This window comes from Alligator mississippiensis, chromosome 2 (assembly GCF_030867095.1).
Source record: "Alligator mississippiensis isolate rAllMis1 chromosome 2, rAllMis1, whole genome shotgun sequence".
In the NCBI taxonomy this organism is placed as follows: Eukaryota; Metazoa; Chordata; order Crocodylia; family Alligatoridae; genus Alligator; species Alligator mississippiensis.
In genome coordinates, this window is record NC_081825.1 from 91,390,544 (window position 1) to 91,406,766 (window position 16,223).

Below are 16,223 nucleotides of genomic sequence, written 5' to 3' on the forward strand. Positions count from 1 at the left end.
AGAACAGCGCATAAATCAAATTTGCATAAAGCGACCCCACTTTACAATGCAACAAGTAGGGATAGGTTCCCATGGTGGGGTGGGAGGGAGGAAGGGAAGGAGTGAGGCTGGGACTAGGGAAGGGGTGCCACTCCTGGGACTACAGAAGGCAGCAAAGCAGAAGGAACAGAGCGGCACTCACCCCAGCCCCAGTTGCAGTGGCCCCGGGAGCAGCCGGCTCCAGCTACTTGCAGCCAGTGGGCTGCACCGTGTTCCACCTGTCCACATTCACCTCTGCTCCGGGGCTGCGCCGTGCCCTGTTGCAGGCAGTTGGTGTTAGCTGCTCCCAGGGTCGCTGAAGCCGGGGCTGGGGTGAGTGGGGCCACGGCCCTTTCCCCTCCCCTCACAGACTTACCTGCTTGGGTGGGAAGCATCTATGCTGATCACATAAGAGTGAATTTACCTTGCATATAACAAATTATGGGTCTAAATATGCTCATCACAAAAGAGTGAATTCACATATAAAGAACCCACATAAATTGAGGGAAATCTGTATGTATATAGATAATGATTATAGTCAAACGTCATGGTTCTTGATTACAGTTACATGCCTATGGGGGTTAGAAAGTAATTTTGCTTCAGTTTCATAGTGCTTTCTTCCCTCTGATGTAGAGTTTGACTAGGGTGGGCCAGAGTGCAGTCCCTTTCTTCTTGTCTATCTCCCTTCTTCCGCAGCTAATTAGCCCTTCCATTCCAACTCATCTCCATACACCCTATTCAACCCTTGCTACCCCTGTCCAATCTCTCTCTTCTCTCAGTTCCTTGTTTTAGTCACTCCCGCTTCCAAACTAGCTCTTATCCATTCTCAGTTTTCCCTTCAGTCCCTTCTGCAGTTCCATGTCATAGCCTCACTCCACACTAGTTCCTGGTAATCAGCCTTCTGTCCCCTAACTTCTCACCAGTCTCAATATTTCTCATTGGCTTCTGCTCCTGTCTGCTTTCCCCTCACAGGTTCCCAGCCTCTTTTCTAGCCTGGCTTTCATTCCCAATCAATCACAGCCTTCTCTGTAGCCTTCCTCTTGTTTCCAGTCCTATTCTTTCCTCCTTATCTAGCCAAGCCCCTTCTCCAGTCCTCTTCCCTACCCACTTCCAGTCCACTTTTTCTCCCCACATCTTCAATGCCAGTCTCACCAGGTCACCCTACTGTGTTCCTTTCCCTCCTGTCTCACTCTGGGTTTGGTCCTCTGCATTCAAATTTAATACCGGTGTTCTCCATGATGGTGCCCAGTCACAGTTAGTGTTGCTGTTAGCTGGTCATTGACAGCATAGGAGAGACAGGGTCTCCACTCTCACTTAGTGTCTTGTGCCATCTATACCTATAACAGCTGAAAGAGCCATTGAAGGGAAACTCTTGGTTTAATCCCGTCTGGTTGGTACAATATATTTGGTTGCATGGGGAGGAGGGAATTTTACCTTTAAGAGTTTTATCCCTTCAGGCATAGGAGGCCAATGTGCTGTTAAGCAGAAATATTTGGGACTGCGTTAGTGATAACTAAGATCTCCTTCAAGTGCCTTCGGTCCTCATTATTACTGAGTATCATAAGCACTAGGAGCTATATGAGGGGATGATCTGTGCTCATTCATTCTGGTATGTGTGGAATCTCATCAGTTCTAGAGCCAACAGAGGTTTATACACATTCAGTGAGGACAGAATTGGTAGATTCTTTGCAGAAGCCAAAGAAGCCTCTATTTAATGTGTATGAACTGCAGGGTTTTTTCTTGAAGGCTTAAAAACTAACCAAAATTGGGGATTTTCATAGAGATGGCAAAAAGCCCACCCTGTACGCAAGTGCTGCTTCTTGCCAAAAGTCAAACTCCTGATTCAAAAGTTGAGGTACAAGACTGTTGGAATTTCCTAATATGGGGAAAATGATACAAGTCCTAGGCCTCAATTTCTGAAAAAAGATTGAACTGATCTGACTAAGAGTTTCCAAAAAACAAACCAACCAAAAAACTAACCTTCCAGCAGAGGCAGATACACAGAGTGGAAGATTTCAGCCATGATGGTTAAAGTTTTGTATGTCTTAATCTGTCACTTCCATCTGGATAATTGATGCAAATTATCAATTTTAAATAATTACAGCACAAAGATGGCTTTCATCCCTGCTTTTAGACTTGAAATAAAGAAGGAAACTGTTTAAGTGAAGGCCAGAAGCTACCCAATAATATTCTATGCAACAATTTGTCAGCTTGCCCAAAGGAGATAAATGGGAAAGTGGAAATATTTATAGATCCAGAAGCAGCCTTCTATTTGTTACAAATCAACTAAAGCAGGAGAATAACACTGGCACAGTTTATGAGCTTTACTTCTCCAGATGATTTGGGATGGCTTTCTTGCTAGAGTTGCAGATTAGGCTATTTGAATAAATATGTTTGGCATAAAAACCTGTCCTTGAAAACAACTGTTGTAAGTGTATGAGGCATACAAAGTAGCTGACAAATTTCAGGCAGTCTTGAATAATTCTTTCTTTTTGTAGGAGTAAAGGCTTATGTTATATTGAAGGGAAAGAGGAAAAATGAGACGGCAGTGAAGGAGATCTAAGGAGAGAAGTGGCCTTAAGTTAGACAATAGGATGTTTTTTCTAAGAGAAGGTATACAAAAAGAACTAGAGTTAATGCAGAAAACACATGGCATAAGCAATTATCTATGTAGATCTTGTAACTTTTCCTTCATTGTTTTGAAATAATTTTGATGTCATGATCCCTTCTACTTTTATAGTTGATAAAATTAAATTAACAGTGTGATTTTGTATAATTAAATAGTCAGAATATCATGAAAGGGAGCAGAAGTCCTTACTGGAACTCTTGTTAAAATAAATGAATTTGAAGGTATGTCTACATTGTGGTCACTGAGGACACTGTAACTCAAGTAGACCTATCCACACTAGCTTTAACTGAGCTAGCTCAGATTAGCTGCAGCAAGTACCTACACTGCTACCAGTACCCAAGTTAGCTCATTTGAAGAGGGGTTCTTTTTCACATTTCCAATCAACATAGCTCTCTGAGCAAATGTCCAAGATTAGATGTAATTGTACCAGCAAATAAGTCCTTTTGTTAGTATAGTTCAGGTGTTTTGAACCTTTTTTAACAAGTGTACCCCTTCTTTCTCAAAGTTCGAGCTCATGTACCCCTTTATATTTTTTTTGTGTTTTTAAGGGGCAGGGCTGATAGAGGCCGCTGTGGTGAGGGAGAGAGCGGGGCTGGGGTTGGACAGCCAGGGCAAAGTGCAGGACGGAGCCAGGGGTGCAGGGAGGTGGTGCATGTGTGACGGGCTGGCTGGCAGTGACTTAGCCCAGGGGTTTTGAAAGGGCAAAAGGTAATTGGAGGACTTGGGATTCCCTTTCCTCACCAAACTGGTAATGATCTGCCCCAGGGGTTTTTAAGGGGTAAAAGATGATTGGAGGCCTTGGGATTCCCTTTCCTCACCAATCAGGCCCCGGAGACTCACCCTCCATGTCCCCTGATTGGCCCCTTGGGTCACCTGGAGGGGGATAAAAGGGGCAGTGCAGCTGACTCAGGGGAGACCAGTGAGGGACCACAAAGAAGGAGCTTCAAAGAGCTGGGCTAGCGGGGCGGGAGCAGTTGTCCTAGAAGAGCCTGAAGGAGTGGGACCTGAAGGCAGCAGTTGGATCCTCAGCAGCACGGCGTGCGGCCAGCAGGAGAGGCTCACTGCTGGGCTCCAGGATCACCTACGAGAGGCTATGGCCCGCAGGAGAGGCTCCCCTACTCCACCAAGGATCTGAGCAGCGACCTGAGAGGTTCCCAGCCCTGCTTCCAGTTCCTCCAATAAGTGGCCGGGTAGCTCAATGTGGGGCCGGGGCTCTGGGAAAGTCAAGACCCCTAGCAGCTTGGAGCAGTGCCAGCAGTGGTGGCTGTGGCAGTGTTTCTGCCTACCACATAGGAGATCTGAGTTCAAGTCCCAGTTGGTGTGACTTGGGGTGAATGAGCTAACAAGGAGCAAATCTTCTTGTAGTGGAAAGGGGCCATTGTGTTTCCCCTTCCAGGTACCTAGGCCCTATATTCCCTTGACATTTTGTATTTTCTGCCTTTTTATATTTCACCAACCAGTATTGTTTGTTTGCTCTGCTGTTTGTGTTTTATATTTTGTTAACCCTGTCTTTTGTCAATGATTGTAAGTATCTAACCTCTGTTGAATCCTGCCCCCTTGGGGCATTGTAGTGTCCACTATACCCCCTGATTATGCTTGTTATGTTCCCAGTATTGTTCCCTCCTTAAAAGGTATATTTTAAGCCCCACTGGAGCCCCAGTGGTAGTCTGGCTCTGCTCCATAGGGGGAGGAGAGTCCCTACACCTCCCACAGCGCTTGTGCACCTGCTTTGATCCCTTCGATTGGAGAGGGGGTACCTCTTGGAATACCGCCCAGGTTACACATGCACCCTGGAACAGCATGGGGTCTGTGGACCCAGATCTGTGCATAGAGTGGGGTAGGCTGTTGCTGTCAGCTGGGGCTGATGCTAGGTTGTTTCCAGCTGGGGGTGAGCCAGGCTGCACTTGGAGGAGGCAGTGGTGGTGCTGGGAGGGGGGTTGGTGGTGGATATGGCATATTATGGAGTGGCTGTAGCCCCACCCATACTCCCTCCTAGTGCCACTGCTGCTGCCGACCCCAAGCACAGCCTGCCCCAGCCTCCCACCAGGAAGACCCCGGCTCATCTCCACAGTGGCAGCCACCCCACCCCACACAGATCTGCAGGCACAAACCCCCATACCCTCACGGGGTGTGCACAGGTGTGGGAGCAACCCCCACTCCCTGTGCCCCCTGGATAAGCTGCAGCTCCGTCCTGCACCCTGCCCTGCCCTGGCTGAGCAGAACTTAGCGCAGCCCCTGCCCCACTCCCTCCTTCACATTGGGGGCCTTGATTGAGGCCAAAAGTGGCTTGTGTGCGAGGTGTGTGTGGGAGGGTAGTAGCTCCCACTGCTGCACGCACCCCAGAAGGGCATGGGGGGCATGTGTCCCTGGATCTCTGTGGGGCAGGGTGGAGTATCGCTGTGGCCTGGGGCCAATGCTGAGCTCTTCCCAGTGGAAGCTGTGCTGGGCAGCACTTGGAGTGGGTGGTGGTAGTGCTGGGAGGGGGCTATGGGTGGGAGCTACAGTGAATTCTGGGGTGGCCCCTCCCATAGTCCCACTGCCACCCTCCCCAAGTGCAGCCTGGCCCAGCCCCCTGCTGGGAAGAGCCTGGAGCAGCCCTGCCCCTGGCCCCAGCCCCAGCCCCAGCCCCACTCCCTCCCTTACTGCTAGTGCATTGATCTGCCTCTCCCACTGGCTCCTTTCCTCACAACACACTTACCAACTAGACCCAGCTGCTCTCCTGGCCACCTGCATGCTGCGCTGCAGCTGCGTGCATACACATGGCATTTATAGGCCATATTAGGTCTGCATACCCCCTAGGATCTTTTTAAGTACCCCTAGGGGTACATGTATCCCCAATTGACAAACACTGGTATAACTTATTTTGCTTGGGAAACTGGTTTAAACAATCCCAGCACAGAAAATAAACCCCCCAAATTCTTGCCAGTATAAATTCACATCCACAAGGGAAAGACTGATAGTATATCTTTTCCAGTATAGCTATGCTGATGTGAAAACCTTTAGGAAGGATTTAAAATCAGAGAATTAGCTCCAAAGTGTGTGTGTATGTGTCCCTGTCTGTCCAACGGATAACAATTTGGATAGGCCAAACAATAATAATTTTAGCATTGGGAGCAATCTTAAAATGGGAGTGGGATAGGAAAACTGTACCTGAACTTACTCTTACTTTCCAATAATAGATAACAAGTTAGGTTCTGAACAGTATTAGAATGACATAGATCATGCTTATTTAAATACTAAATAGCTGAGCATGTCTTGCCTAGACTAATATCATGACTGAAATTTGCAAGCCTATAAATGTGAAGCGACAATTTAGGTATTTAAAATTCTGGAAGACCTTGAGAAAGTGACTAAACAAAAGTGTTTTTAACAAAGAGCTGAATGCTAAAGGAGGTTAGGAGAAATGTTACTAAGTGGGGAATGAATTCTTGGGTGAAAGAGTACTGAAGATACACAGGCTTTGCAACTGAGTATTCAGGAAGAAGTTAAAAATGCAGATATTTGGAGAGGGAAAACATGACAGAAGATAAACACTACATAGGTGGATTAATAAATCTAGACAGGCCATATGGTTTTCCTGTAAATGTTTCTAGGCTACACGTGCTAAGCTAATAAGCATCTCAGGTAAATTGCCACTATAATTAAAGTACTAGAAGACCTGCAATCACATCAGTGTCCTGATTTATACTCCCATTTTGCAGTAAGGCTTCAATTTTTCAGCTTAGATTTAAATACATTAGAACTCTTGTTCTGCATAGGACTGATGTTAACTATTATAGATGTGTTTTATGTTAATGTTTGAATTTTCTTCCTGCTGTTTTGAGCTTAAAAACTATTATGTGGAAGGTCCAACCCACAGGAAATTTTTATTTCATTTTTATTTCTCCTGCTTATTTTCTTTCATTTGTTACTTTTAAAAGAAACTATACAAAATAATACTGTACTAAAGATATAACACATTGCTTACAGGCCACTACAGATCAAATTACATGTGATTATTTCTATTTAATTATTATCACACAACAGTACTACATTTTTTTGCATCCTCAAACGTTACAAGCTATGGAGTTCATCCAAAACACTCTGGAGGAGTTTTACCAAGACTGAGGGCTTTGGATCAGGTCATATAATCCATGAAGTATATTACACAAGAGTCTGAAGTGGAGCTCATTTCTTCTATGCTCAAAACTTCCCCTGAAGGAAGCTATCAAACTGAAGAATACAGGGTCTTGTTAATAGTTGAGTAGAATGTTACACCTACACAATTCCAGGAAAGGTTGATCTAAATAAAGCTACATGAAGAGTAAGGTAATGCTCAATGTAAGTAAGGATGGGAGAACTTAGCCCTATCTGATCTGGATGACCTGTCCTTTGGTACGCCAACCATTTTTATAAATCATTTAATTTGTAGAATATCTGGATTTAGGTTTCAGGAGCTGTACATTTCAACAGGAGTTCCAATTTTATATAAGAAAAGCCTGTACTATGAAATAGAGAAACTTAAAAAGAAAATGCAGTGCCTTGCTTAATAACTGGAAAAAGACCGCAGTCCAAATTATACAGTAAAGTACACAAATTATTACTGCTGTCAGTATTAGAATCCAAATACAATGGGTTTTTTTGTTATTATAACATGATTCATATACCCTTTTAATTTATGAAGCAGATTTCTCTCTCCAAGAAACTTTATTTTTCTATTTCTAAATATTTCTAAAGAAATTAAAATGATCATCATACAGGACTTGTAACTCTTTGGAAACAGTTGTACCTAAGTGGAATGCAGTACTTTAAAACAGAATTTTAAAACTGAATGAAAAAACAGCCACTAAGACTGTGTCAAAGATCAGAGAAGATCAACTGAAACCAAACACAACACTCACCACTGTAAAATGATTAAGGTTTCATGGGCAACCAAAGTAATATAAAAAATCTCCATTTTATAAAGGAGGCTGTTTATGATATTGAATAATGAGGGAGGATCCTTACTAACTGAAAAAGTTTCCTTTTGAGCAATAACAAAAATGTTCCATGCTAACACAATATAGTTTCACTATAAATTAGTGAACTGAAGACATCTAAAATGTAGATCATCAGTACTTTTGAAATGCTTCAATATTATAAAGGTCTCCATTAAAAATGTACAGGAAGTACAGATGTACCACTTGAAGCCTTCATTTCAAACACAACCCCTTTCTCCAATATTTAAAGAATGCTCTTTTTTTTCCTTTTAAAAAAATTCCAGCCCATCTAATTAGTGATAATGAATATGATATCTAAGAGTACAAAAAACAGATCAAATTCTAGCCTTCTTTGCAACTAGCTTGACTAACAATAAAACTACAATATTTTAATATACAAAGAATCTACATCAGTTGTCAGAAAGGATTGTGAAGCAAAATGATGAAATTAAATGCATTCTTGTTTTAAAACCCTGTTATTGAAGCTTATATATCTATTCTGCAATGTAGTAAATCATATAGAAAATGTTAGGTGTACTTACAATTTGTTCCAATAATCAAGAATATGTAGAAGCAGTAGCCAGAAGTCATATCTGCCTCACAGGAACTGAATTAAGTGTAAATGAATGCTGTTTTCTAAATTGCACAAACTATAGTGGTGATTGTAAGTTCTGTGCCTGACAATCTTCAGCAGACTGGAAAGCAAGCTTCCTCCCCTATCCCTGCTTTCTCACTTACTCTCCTATAGCTTTGCTTGTGCTCTCCGTCTCTCTGATACACACACGTACACACATCATCCAAATCAGGGATAGGGGGAAAAGTTTCAGAGAACATACAGTCTCTTCTTGTTTACTCTCAAGACTCCTGTTTCTGTGTCCTGTGGCAGACTAAAGCTGGGGTGTGTGCATTGACACACGTCTGCCCTGATCTGTCAGCCGCTCCCCAGAATAATGAGAACTCTAGAGAATTATTATTGATACACTCAGGATTTTTTTTTTAAAACCTGTTCCTGGAGAATTGTCTCATTGAAATAAATCTCTGATAAACTAAACATTTGTTGCAGCTTGAACAACGATTAAAGGGTTTTTTCTGGTAAGAAGCAAGTAAAATGTATAAACACAATTTCTTTGTAGGAAGTCAGTGATTAGCTAAAGCATAGGAATCTGCAGAACAGAAATTATTTCCTATAGCAGCACATAATTCACTAAAAGAAATTTTTTGTATGTTAAGCACTATTCCGGTATGTTGATTGGTGCTGGACTAAATGATCTGGAACAGTGGAGAAAAGGGTCCTAGTCAGAAACATTTATTACAGAGGAATTAACATTTCCACAGCTACTAGCATATCTTTTCCTGTTACAGTAATTGATTTCTTTTCTTCTCCTTATTTTAGTTTTGTTTTGTCACTGCCTCTAACCATATCTACTACTTGAATCTCGTATCTCTTTGGCCTTCTTCATTAGTTTTGAGGCTCAAACTGTTATCATTTTAGATTTAATTAATTGTTTCAATAGCACAGATACACTCTGAACACCATCCCATACCCATTCCCTGCCTATGCTAGGGAAAAAAGAGGAATGGTTTTTAAATGTGAAAGCTAACACTTCTTCATAGGACACATTGTATTTTAACATGTGTTAGCTGGTTGAAGTGAACTTGAGGCAGGCGGCCTAAGATTAATCTGTTCTCACTCAAGATGAGAAAATGGAATTAAAAAAAAAGCCCTACTATGTTTGAACAGATTTCTAATATGAACAGATTATTAATAAAAAAAAGCCCTAATATGTTGAACAGATTGCTCAGCTCATGTACCTCAGGGGGCCCTGAAATGTAACTGGTACATTTTCAGGTAGGTACTGCAGATGCCTACGGAAGAATCATCATAGTCGGAGAAATTCTGTATGAGTGTCCTTGTGAATTTAGATTGTGCAAAAAGTAGTGATGATGCCAGAGAGCAAATCCACATTGTTGCTATGGCAAAATTGTTAATGAAATGCATATTAGAAACTGTCAGTCTTTACATTCCCAGTCTGAAACTCTCATTGAATAAAGGGGCTTTGAACATGGAAACCCATAAGGGCAGGCACCCGGGCTGTCCTTAGTGCAGTGCATAGCTGGACCACTCTTCTTCTGGCTGGAGACTAACAAAGGAGCTGGTTCTGATGCACACCGAGTTCAGTTTCATTCAACTATATAAAAGATAGGTTAATCCTCATACATCCACCCATTCTGGAGCTGGTGATTTTAGGTTAAGAAGTATTCTTCCTTCTAGTACGGGAGGACAGAAGGATGCTGGAACTGAGAATGTGAAGAAATATTATACCCAAGAACTAGAGAAAGAAAGTTACTTTTTTACTAGAGACTTGACAGTCTACTATCTTAGCTGTTTTTTTACCCCCTCAAATGCAATGGCTTGTGTACATATTTCCTGTTATTTTGGTCACTTTTGTTCAAGATACACAGGACTTGCACATGTTCTGAAAATAAATAAATGATGCTAGAAAATAGAGCCCCAAATTTGCTACCTCTTAGCAAAGGAAAGAAATATTTCCTGACAGAAAACACACCACATACTAATACTAGAAGCTTGACCACAAAGGCTCACTCCTGAACCCTGCTCTGAAAAGAGCACCTTTAAAAAAGGAAAGAGTACTTAATTATGCTCACTAATCCCTGAGCCTGTTCTGCTGAGGAATGCCAGCAAGGGTGCTATTTAACATCAGTTTTGATGTGGATACCTATTCCTAACAACTGCCACTCCCAAGAAATACCAAGTCGCCTTAGAAATTATGTTAAGCAAACAAGCGATCATGACATTGAAAAATGCTCATATTGTTGAACTTCAGAGGAGGAAAACAGAAGAGAAAAGGGAGTATTTGTTTGTTCATGCTCAGTGTTCTATCCTAATTTTATCTTTCAAGAAATGATTTAATTTCCCTAATGTAGCCATTTGCCCAACTACACAAAGCAGCTCATACACCATAACATGGAGAGAGGCAATGCATTTTTTCCTGTAATACTATGTAGTGTTACAATGAATCACACTATGATTACATGAAAAAGATTCTTAACATCTCCTTTTCTTGAGAGTACTTGGTTGGGATTGGTAGATCTGTGAGCTGAAGGGACAAGGTAGGGCAAACAATTCGAAGATGTATTTTCAAGTTATCTTTGCAAATATAGCTTTAAAAACAAAAAAAAGTAATAGGCATACCACCCGGAGAGAAAAATATTTGTTTCAAGCAAGCCCAGGACAACTCTCAACCTTAGGTTGGTTAATGTTTCAATTATAACATTTCACCTGTAGAGACAAGCAACTCAATAGTCTATGACATAAATGTATAAAAAAATCTCTGATGAATAAACACCATTGGTTATAAAGTGAATGTGTGTGTCATCTGTGTTACTGAATCCCTTAAGAGAACAACCAAAAATGCAAGTGTGTTAATCTAAAATTATTGGATTAAAATAGTTGCATTTGAGCTTTCACTGTTGAAAATAACCTGCTCAGATTTGTAACTTGTGTTCATTCTTATGTCCTTTTTGTGCAGCAGAGTTTAGCTGGAAACACCTGTGGAGATGCTATTTGACTGCCTGAAGGTCATGGGGATAAATCCCTAGCTTGTGCAAAATGTCACTGAAGACATTGTGGGTAGGACCATTTACTTGAGCCAAGTTCTCCTCCACTCTGTCCAAATGGAGGTTGTGACTATGACAGTACTGAGAAGAGTCCTTTTAATGGTGCTATTACATATAGCACTCAGAAATGTGTTTCTGAATATGTAGAACTTTAATTTTGAGCAAAATACTATGTGTCAGCTGAAATAAATTTTTAAATATGCTGTGCATGTCACCAGCCAGGTTTCTTCTCCTTGGCTGAATCTCTTCTTCACTGGTCTTTATTTGGCAATACTTGCTGCCTAGGTGTGCATTTACACAAACAATACAAAGGTAAGGAACAGAAAAATATTCAACTGTGTGTCTACACATGCCCCTATGGTGCTGTTGTTACTGCACCGTCATTTAGTACTTCCTTTTGGTACTTTTGGAAGTACTAGGTGACAGTGCAGGAACAGCTCGTAGTACACTGTCTGCCTGGTGCATGATTAGTTTTAGCCACTACATTGCCATAGTGATGTGATATACTGAGGGAATGTGTTACTTTGGTGTTGAAGCTGTGGTGTAACAGTTTTTGCCTGTTAATGCTATAGCGCGTGGCTGATGCTATAGCATGTGGCTATGGTGATGTGGCATCTTGAGTAGACCCATAGTGAAGCAAAACTGTTGAGAAAGGAGGGTTTCTAATCCACATATCACTGTTTAAGTTTCCAGAAAATTCAATTTGGAACTAGCTATGAATGCTGAAGACAATCTTTCCTAGACAGTTTTGGGCTTTATCTTAAGCAGACACAAGCAAATAATAATAATAAAAAAATCAGTAAAATATAGGAGCAAACCTGGCAAACCTAACCTTCTGTCTCTGGTCCATGAGGCCAGATATGCATTAAATATATCCATAGTTCTGATGCACTGATAAATACCATTGGAATATACCTTGTATTGATGCAACTTTTCTGTCCTACAAACTTGCTTAATTTAGAACCGTCTCATGTTTGTCCATGGCTACCCATAGCTCCAAATGGCTATGATAGCAACTAAAGAGTGCTGAAGCTTTGGGGGATGGGGTGTGCCTGAGACGTGCCTCCTAAACTGGGGAAAATTCCCAACAGTTATCTGCTACTGTGTGGCTTCAGAGAAGCACAAAGCAGGCAGTAAGGGATGGTGGGAACATAACTGGGCTCATATTTCCCTCTGGAATTAGGAGGAATATAATTAATGTAAAATCTATTCCAACAAGCTGATGTTTTATTTTCTCAGCAGCTTGATGTGTGAAACCTAAGCCATATGCGCTAAGGGACCTTGCAGAGATAAATCTTCAGTTCACTGAGTTTAAAATATAATAAATATTCCATTATGTATGTGGTTTTAACAATTCTGTAGTTCCAAAGATTTAACTGTGCAAACTGACTTAGTTGGGTTTGGTATAATTAATTTATATTGGCTGTAAAGATCCATCAATAGACTTTGCAAATATTATGTGATCTAGAATGAATCACTTATTTTTTATTGGGTGACTGATATCTTTGTAGGAATATACCTAACTCTTGCTTGCTTAAAATTTAGAGGCTTAAAATTTAGAGACATAAAATTTAGAGACAGTACTAATGTTGGAAGAAAAAGGACATCAAGATCTGTAGTGTCTAGTAAAAGCAGGCCTGGAAAGAGTTTAAGTAGGGCTGTACAAAGCTTTAGTCTCCGATTTGATTCAGCAGAGATTCGGCCTAATTTGGTGGCCAAATCTCCGAATCCAAATTGAATCAGGAGATCCTTTAATCTCTCTGAATCAAATCAGAACCCTCCAAATTGATTCGGAAAGATTTGGCAATTCGGATATAGACACAGCTTTAAATGTTTTTTCAAATGTTTCAGTCCACTTCCGGGTATGCTGCTGAGCATGTGTCCCCCCCGGTGCTCCTGTGGGATGCTCCATCCACCCCACCATTGCAGCATTCACAAGCTGCGCCTGGTACCTCAAGGTATGTAGAAAGAACTTTTAAAGCTGTGTTTATGGCTGAATCACTGATTCTGCGAATCAGCATTGAATCTTCAGATTTGGATTTGGCCGAATCGAATTGGGGACAGTGATCCGAATCAATGAATTGAATCACATTCCCCAATTTGGGCCAAATCTGAATTGAATATGGCCTGCTTCGCACACCCCTATTTGTAAGGGCCTCATCTGCAACAATCCTCTTGTAATGAAAAGCTACAAGGTGATCTGCTTCAGATCGATGGAGAACTGGGTCAATTTACAACCATTTCCAGAGGGATTCTCATATATATATGGGAAAGAGACAAGGGAAAGGGTTGGCTTTACCCATGAGAGAATGCTCACCCCACACCCTCAATAAACAAATAATAAAAAAAACTCAAAAAACTGAGAAGCTTGGTGTAACAGGGGCTTCCTCGGGGCCAGTCTACTAATGGCCTGCCCGCTTGTTTCTGGGCCAACCACCCACCTCCTCTCCTGTCACACCTTGATGATATATAATTATGATCTTAATTAGGCAGGAGGCTGCCCATTTCTTGCCCCGATGCCAGGGGGCGCTATCTGCGGCTCCATTCCTCTCCTACACTGCAGCCCAAACCTCACAGATGGCACCCACAGTTGTTATAGCATCACTGGCCCCACACTGGGCCCCAGAATCCTCCAATCCAGACCCCTACTGGCTCCCTCTAATTAGGCGGCCGACTCTGCTTTCATTCTGGGCTGCCTAGCTCCCTGAACCGTCCCCTCTCTCGGACATGGTTCCCCCGGGACCTTTGGCCATGCAGGCCCTGGCCTCACCTCCAAGGCCAGTCAAAACCCCAGGCCCCCAGCTCTGGGTGTCCCTCCTGGTGGGCCCTGGCCCTTTTAACTGTTCTGGTCCTGCCCCCAGCATTGACTAGTCAAGGGTATTCTAAGTCAGGCTTCTGAGTCTATAGCCCACTCTCTAACCTGGCTCCACCTTCTTGGCCCTACCATGGAGTAACCCAGCTGGTTGTGGGAGCTGGGGTTATTAAGGTGCCCCGACCCACCTTCTACCATGGTGGTAACTGGCCTGGTATTTCCTGGAGGCTCCCAGACCACTGGGAGCCCCACCAGGCCACCCACTCCTGGCAGGGTGCAGTTTTAGGTCATGTCCAGGACCAGTAACCTCCAAACCATCCCCTACAGCTCCTCCCCTACCTCCAGGATGTTGCATTCAGCCTTGCAACCAGGTGATGTTTCTGCCTGGCCTGCCAGCAGTGAACTGCTCTGATTATATAGGCGGCCAGAGATCTAAAATGGCCACCGCAATCAAGAACCTGCTGGCTGCTGGGCTCAGCCCTTAAAGTGGTAGGCACCAACAGTGCCCTGTCACACTTGGATTATGAGGGGACCTGGGATCTTCTCTAAGCCCAGGTACCTGTCACTGTAGCTGTACTAGAACTATCATAACCAGCTGCTATCTCTGAGGACAAGAAAGAGAATTCCCTCAGCTGGAGGAGGTTTGGGAGTAGATGATCTGCTGGGTAGACAATTTTTCCACAGAGGAGGTGGGGATGGAGAGTAGGGGGAAGATTTAGTATCTATGCACCTATCAACATCTTCCAAGCCATTCTGAAACTGATTTTGAGTACTTTATCAACACACACAAAAGCATAAAGCCATTAAGCTATGTCAATGAGGAGAAAGGGAGGCAGTAAGGAGGAAGGACTGACTTATAGTGAAGCCATGGAAGACCAGAACTCAGCCTGGGTTCAGGAATTGCTGTTCCTTCCAGTTAGCTAGTGACTCTCACCCCTTTCTGCACTTCTTTCTCCCCCCACCCCCAACTCCTGTCTGTCTCTCAAATTGCTTCCTGGTTCCTACATGCAAACAGCTTATTCCATGCTCTCTCTCACCAATATAGCAGCTTTTTACTCTTAACCCAAATGTGGCAGGGAGAGGCAGCAGGATAGGGCATGCACTACAATCTACCTGGCAGGAGTCTAAGCACCAAGCAGGCTAAATTAGCTCCAGCTGGACCTGGTTACTAAGCCTGGCTGCTAGTTTGAAGATGACATGATGTTTAGTCCTTGTTAATTAACCATGTGTTTAAAATTTTAGCCCGGGTTAGTGTGGTGCTATGCATTTGTGTTTGAACGACATGCTTTTTTGAGCGACAGAAGTCCCGTGTGTCATTCACTGCAGATTCCAGCAGGGGGGCCAAATATTGATCTACCCCCCTCCCCCCACCCCTAATGTCTTGCCTAATGAATTACAGCAGGAGGTGCATGTGAAATGGCCTCCACAGTCCCTGACACCTGCCCCCGCCAGAAGTCTCCTGCTAAGTCCCCCCCCCCTCCTTGCAGCTGGGCATGTTCACCCCCAAACCCTGCCACTTGCACCTGCCTAGGCTCAGGCTGGTCTTCCAGTATGCAAAATCCATCCTGCACAGCTGCCATCCACTTTGCAAAGTCCCTGTCAGGGGCAGATGCCTGGCCGGTATACTCTACCTCTGGGGTTTGCATCTGACTGCCCTGCACAGACCCCAGAACCTTTGCACAAAACCCAGACACTTTGCAAACACACAGCTATCCTACCCACTTTCCCGTCTTCTTTTTTGTGCTCTTTTCCAGCCTGGCACCAGACTGTCTGTTGTTTTTTTACACCAAAACAAGGCAGGTGGGGGGAGGGGGGAGAACCTGCCCCACTCAAAGCGTATAGATTTTGGGAACAGTGGTCATGCTGTGTGTTCGCAGTATCAATGAGAGAGGGGAGGTGGATGAGACATGGCTAAACACCAGAGGCATAAAAAATGAGAATGCAGCTTTTGACAAGATTGCAGGCCACAAAACTGGGATTCAGGAATCTTTGAGTCCCTGGCTGACTGCAGCTTTTTGACATGCAACCTCCAAAAATGTGGCACCGTTAGGCATTCATTGGTAAGTAAGGGTGGAGGGGGTCGATTGTTTACTTCAACTTTCTTGTAAAACCGGTTTGTTGGAATGTTTTGTTTGTAGCTGGTGCATGTTGGTTTTCAATAAAAAAA

The 16,223-nt window shown here is 43.1% G+C and overlaps 1 protein-coding gene across 4 annotated transcripts in view; it reads right to left on the reverse strand.

The window, feature by feature from the left end:
• The window catches only part of RXFP1 (relaxin family peptide receptor 1), a 102,855-nt gene extending 94,327 nt beyond the window's left edge, over positions 1 to 8,528 (reverse strand). For 2 of the 4 annotated variants that reach the window (XM_019481450.2, XM_019481448.2), the window contains exon 1: positions 8,148 to 8,526. In XM_019481450.2, coding sequence (XP_019336995.1) covers positions 8,148 to 8,196 — 49 coding nt within the window. In that variant the 5' untranslated portion in view covers positions 8,197 to 8,526. Of the gene's footprint in view, positions 1 to 8,147 lie in introns of all 4 variants that reach the window. The other 2 variants (XM_014593955.3, XM_019481449.2) reach the window with 2 other exon arrangements.
• Between the last annotated feature and the right edge of the window lie 7,695 nt (positions 8,529 to 16,223).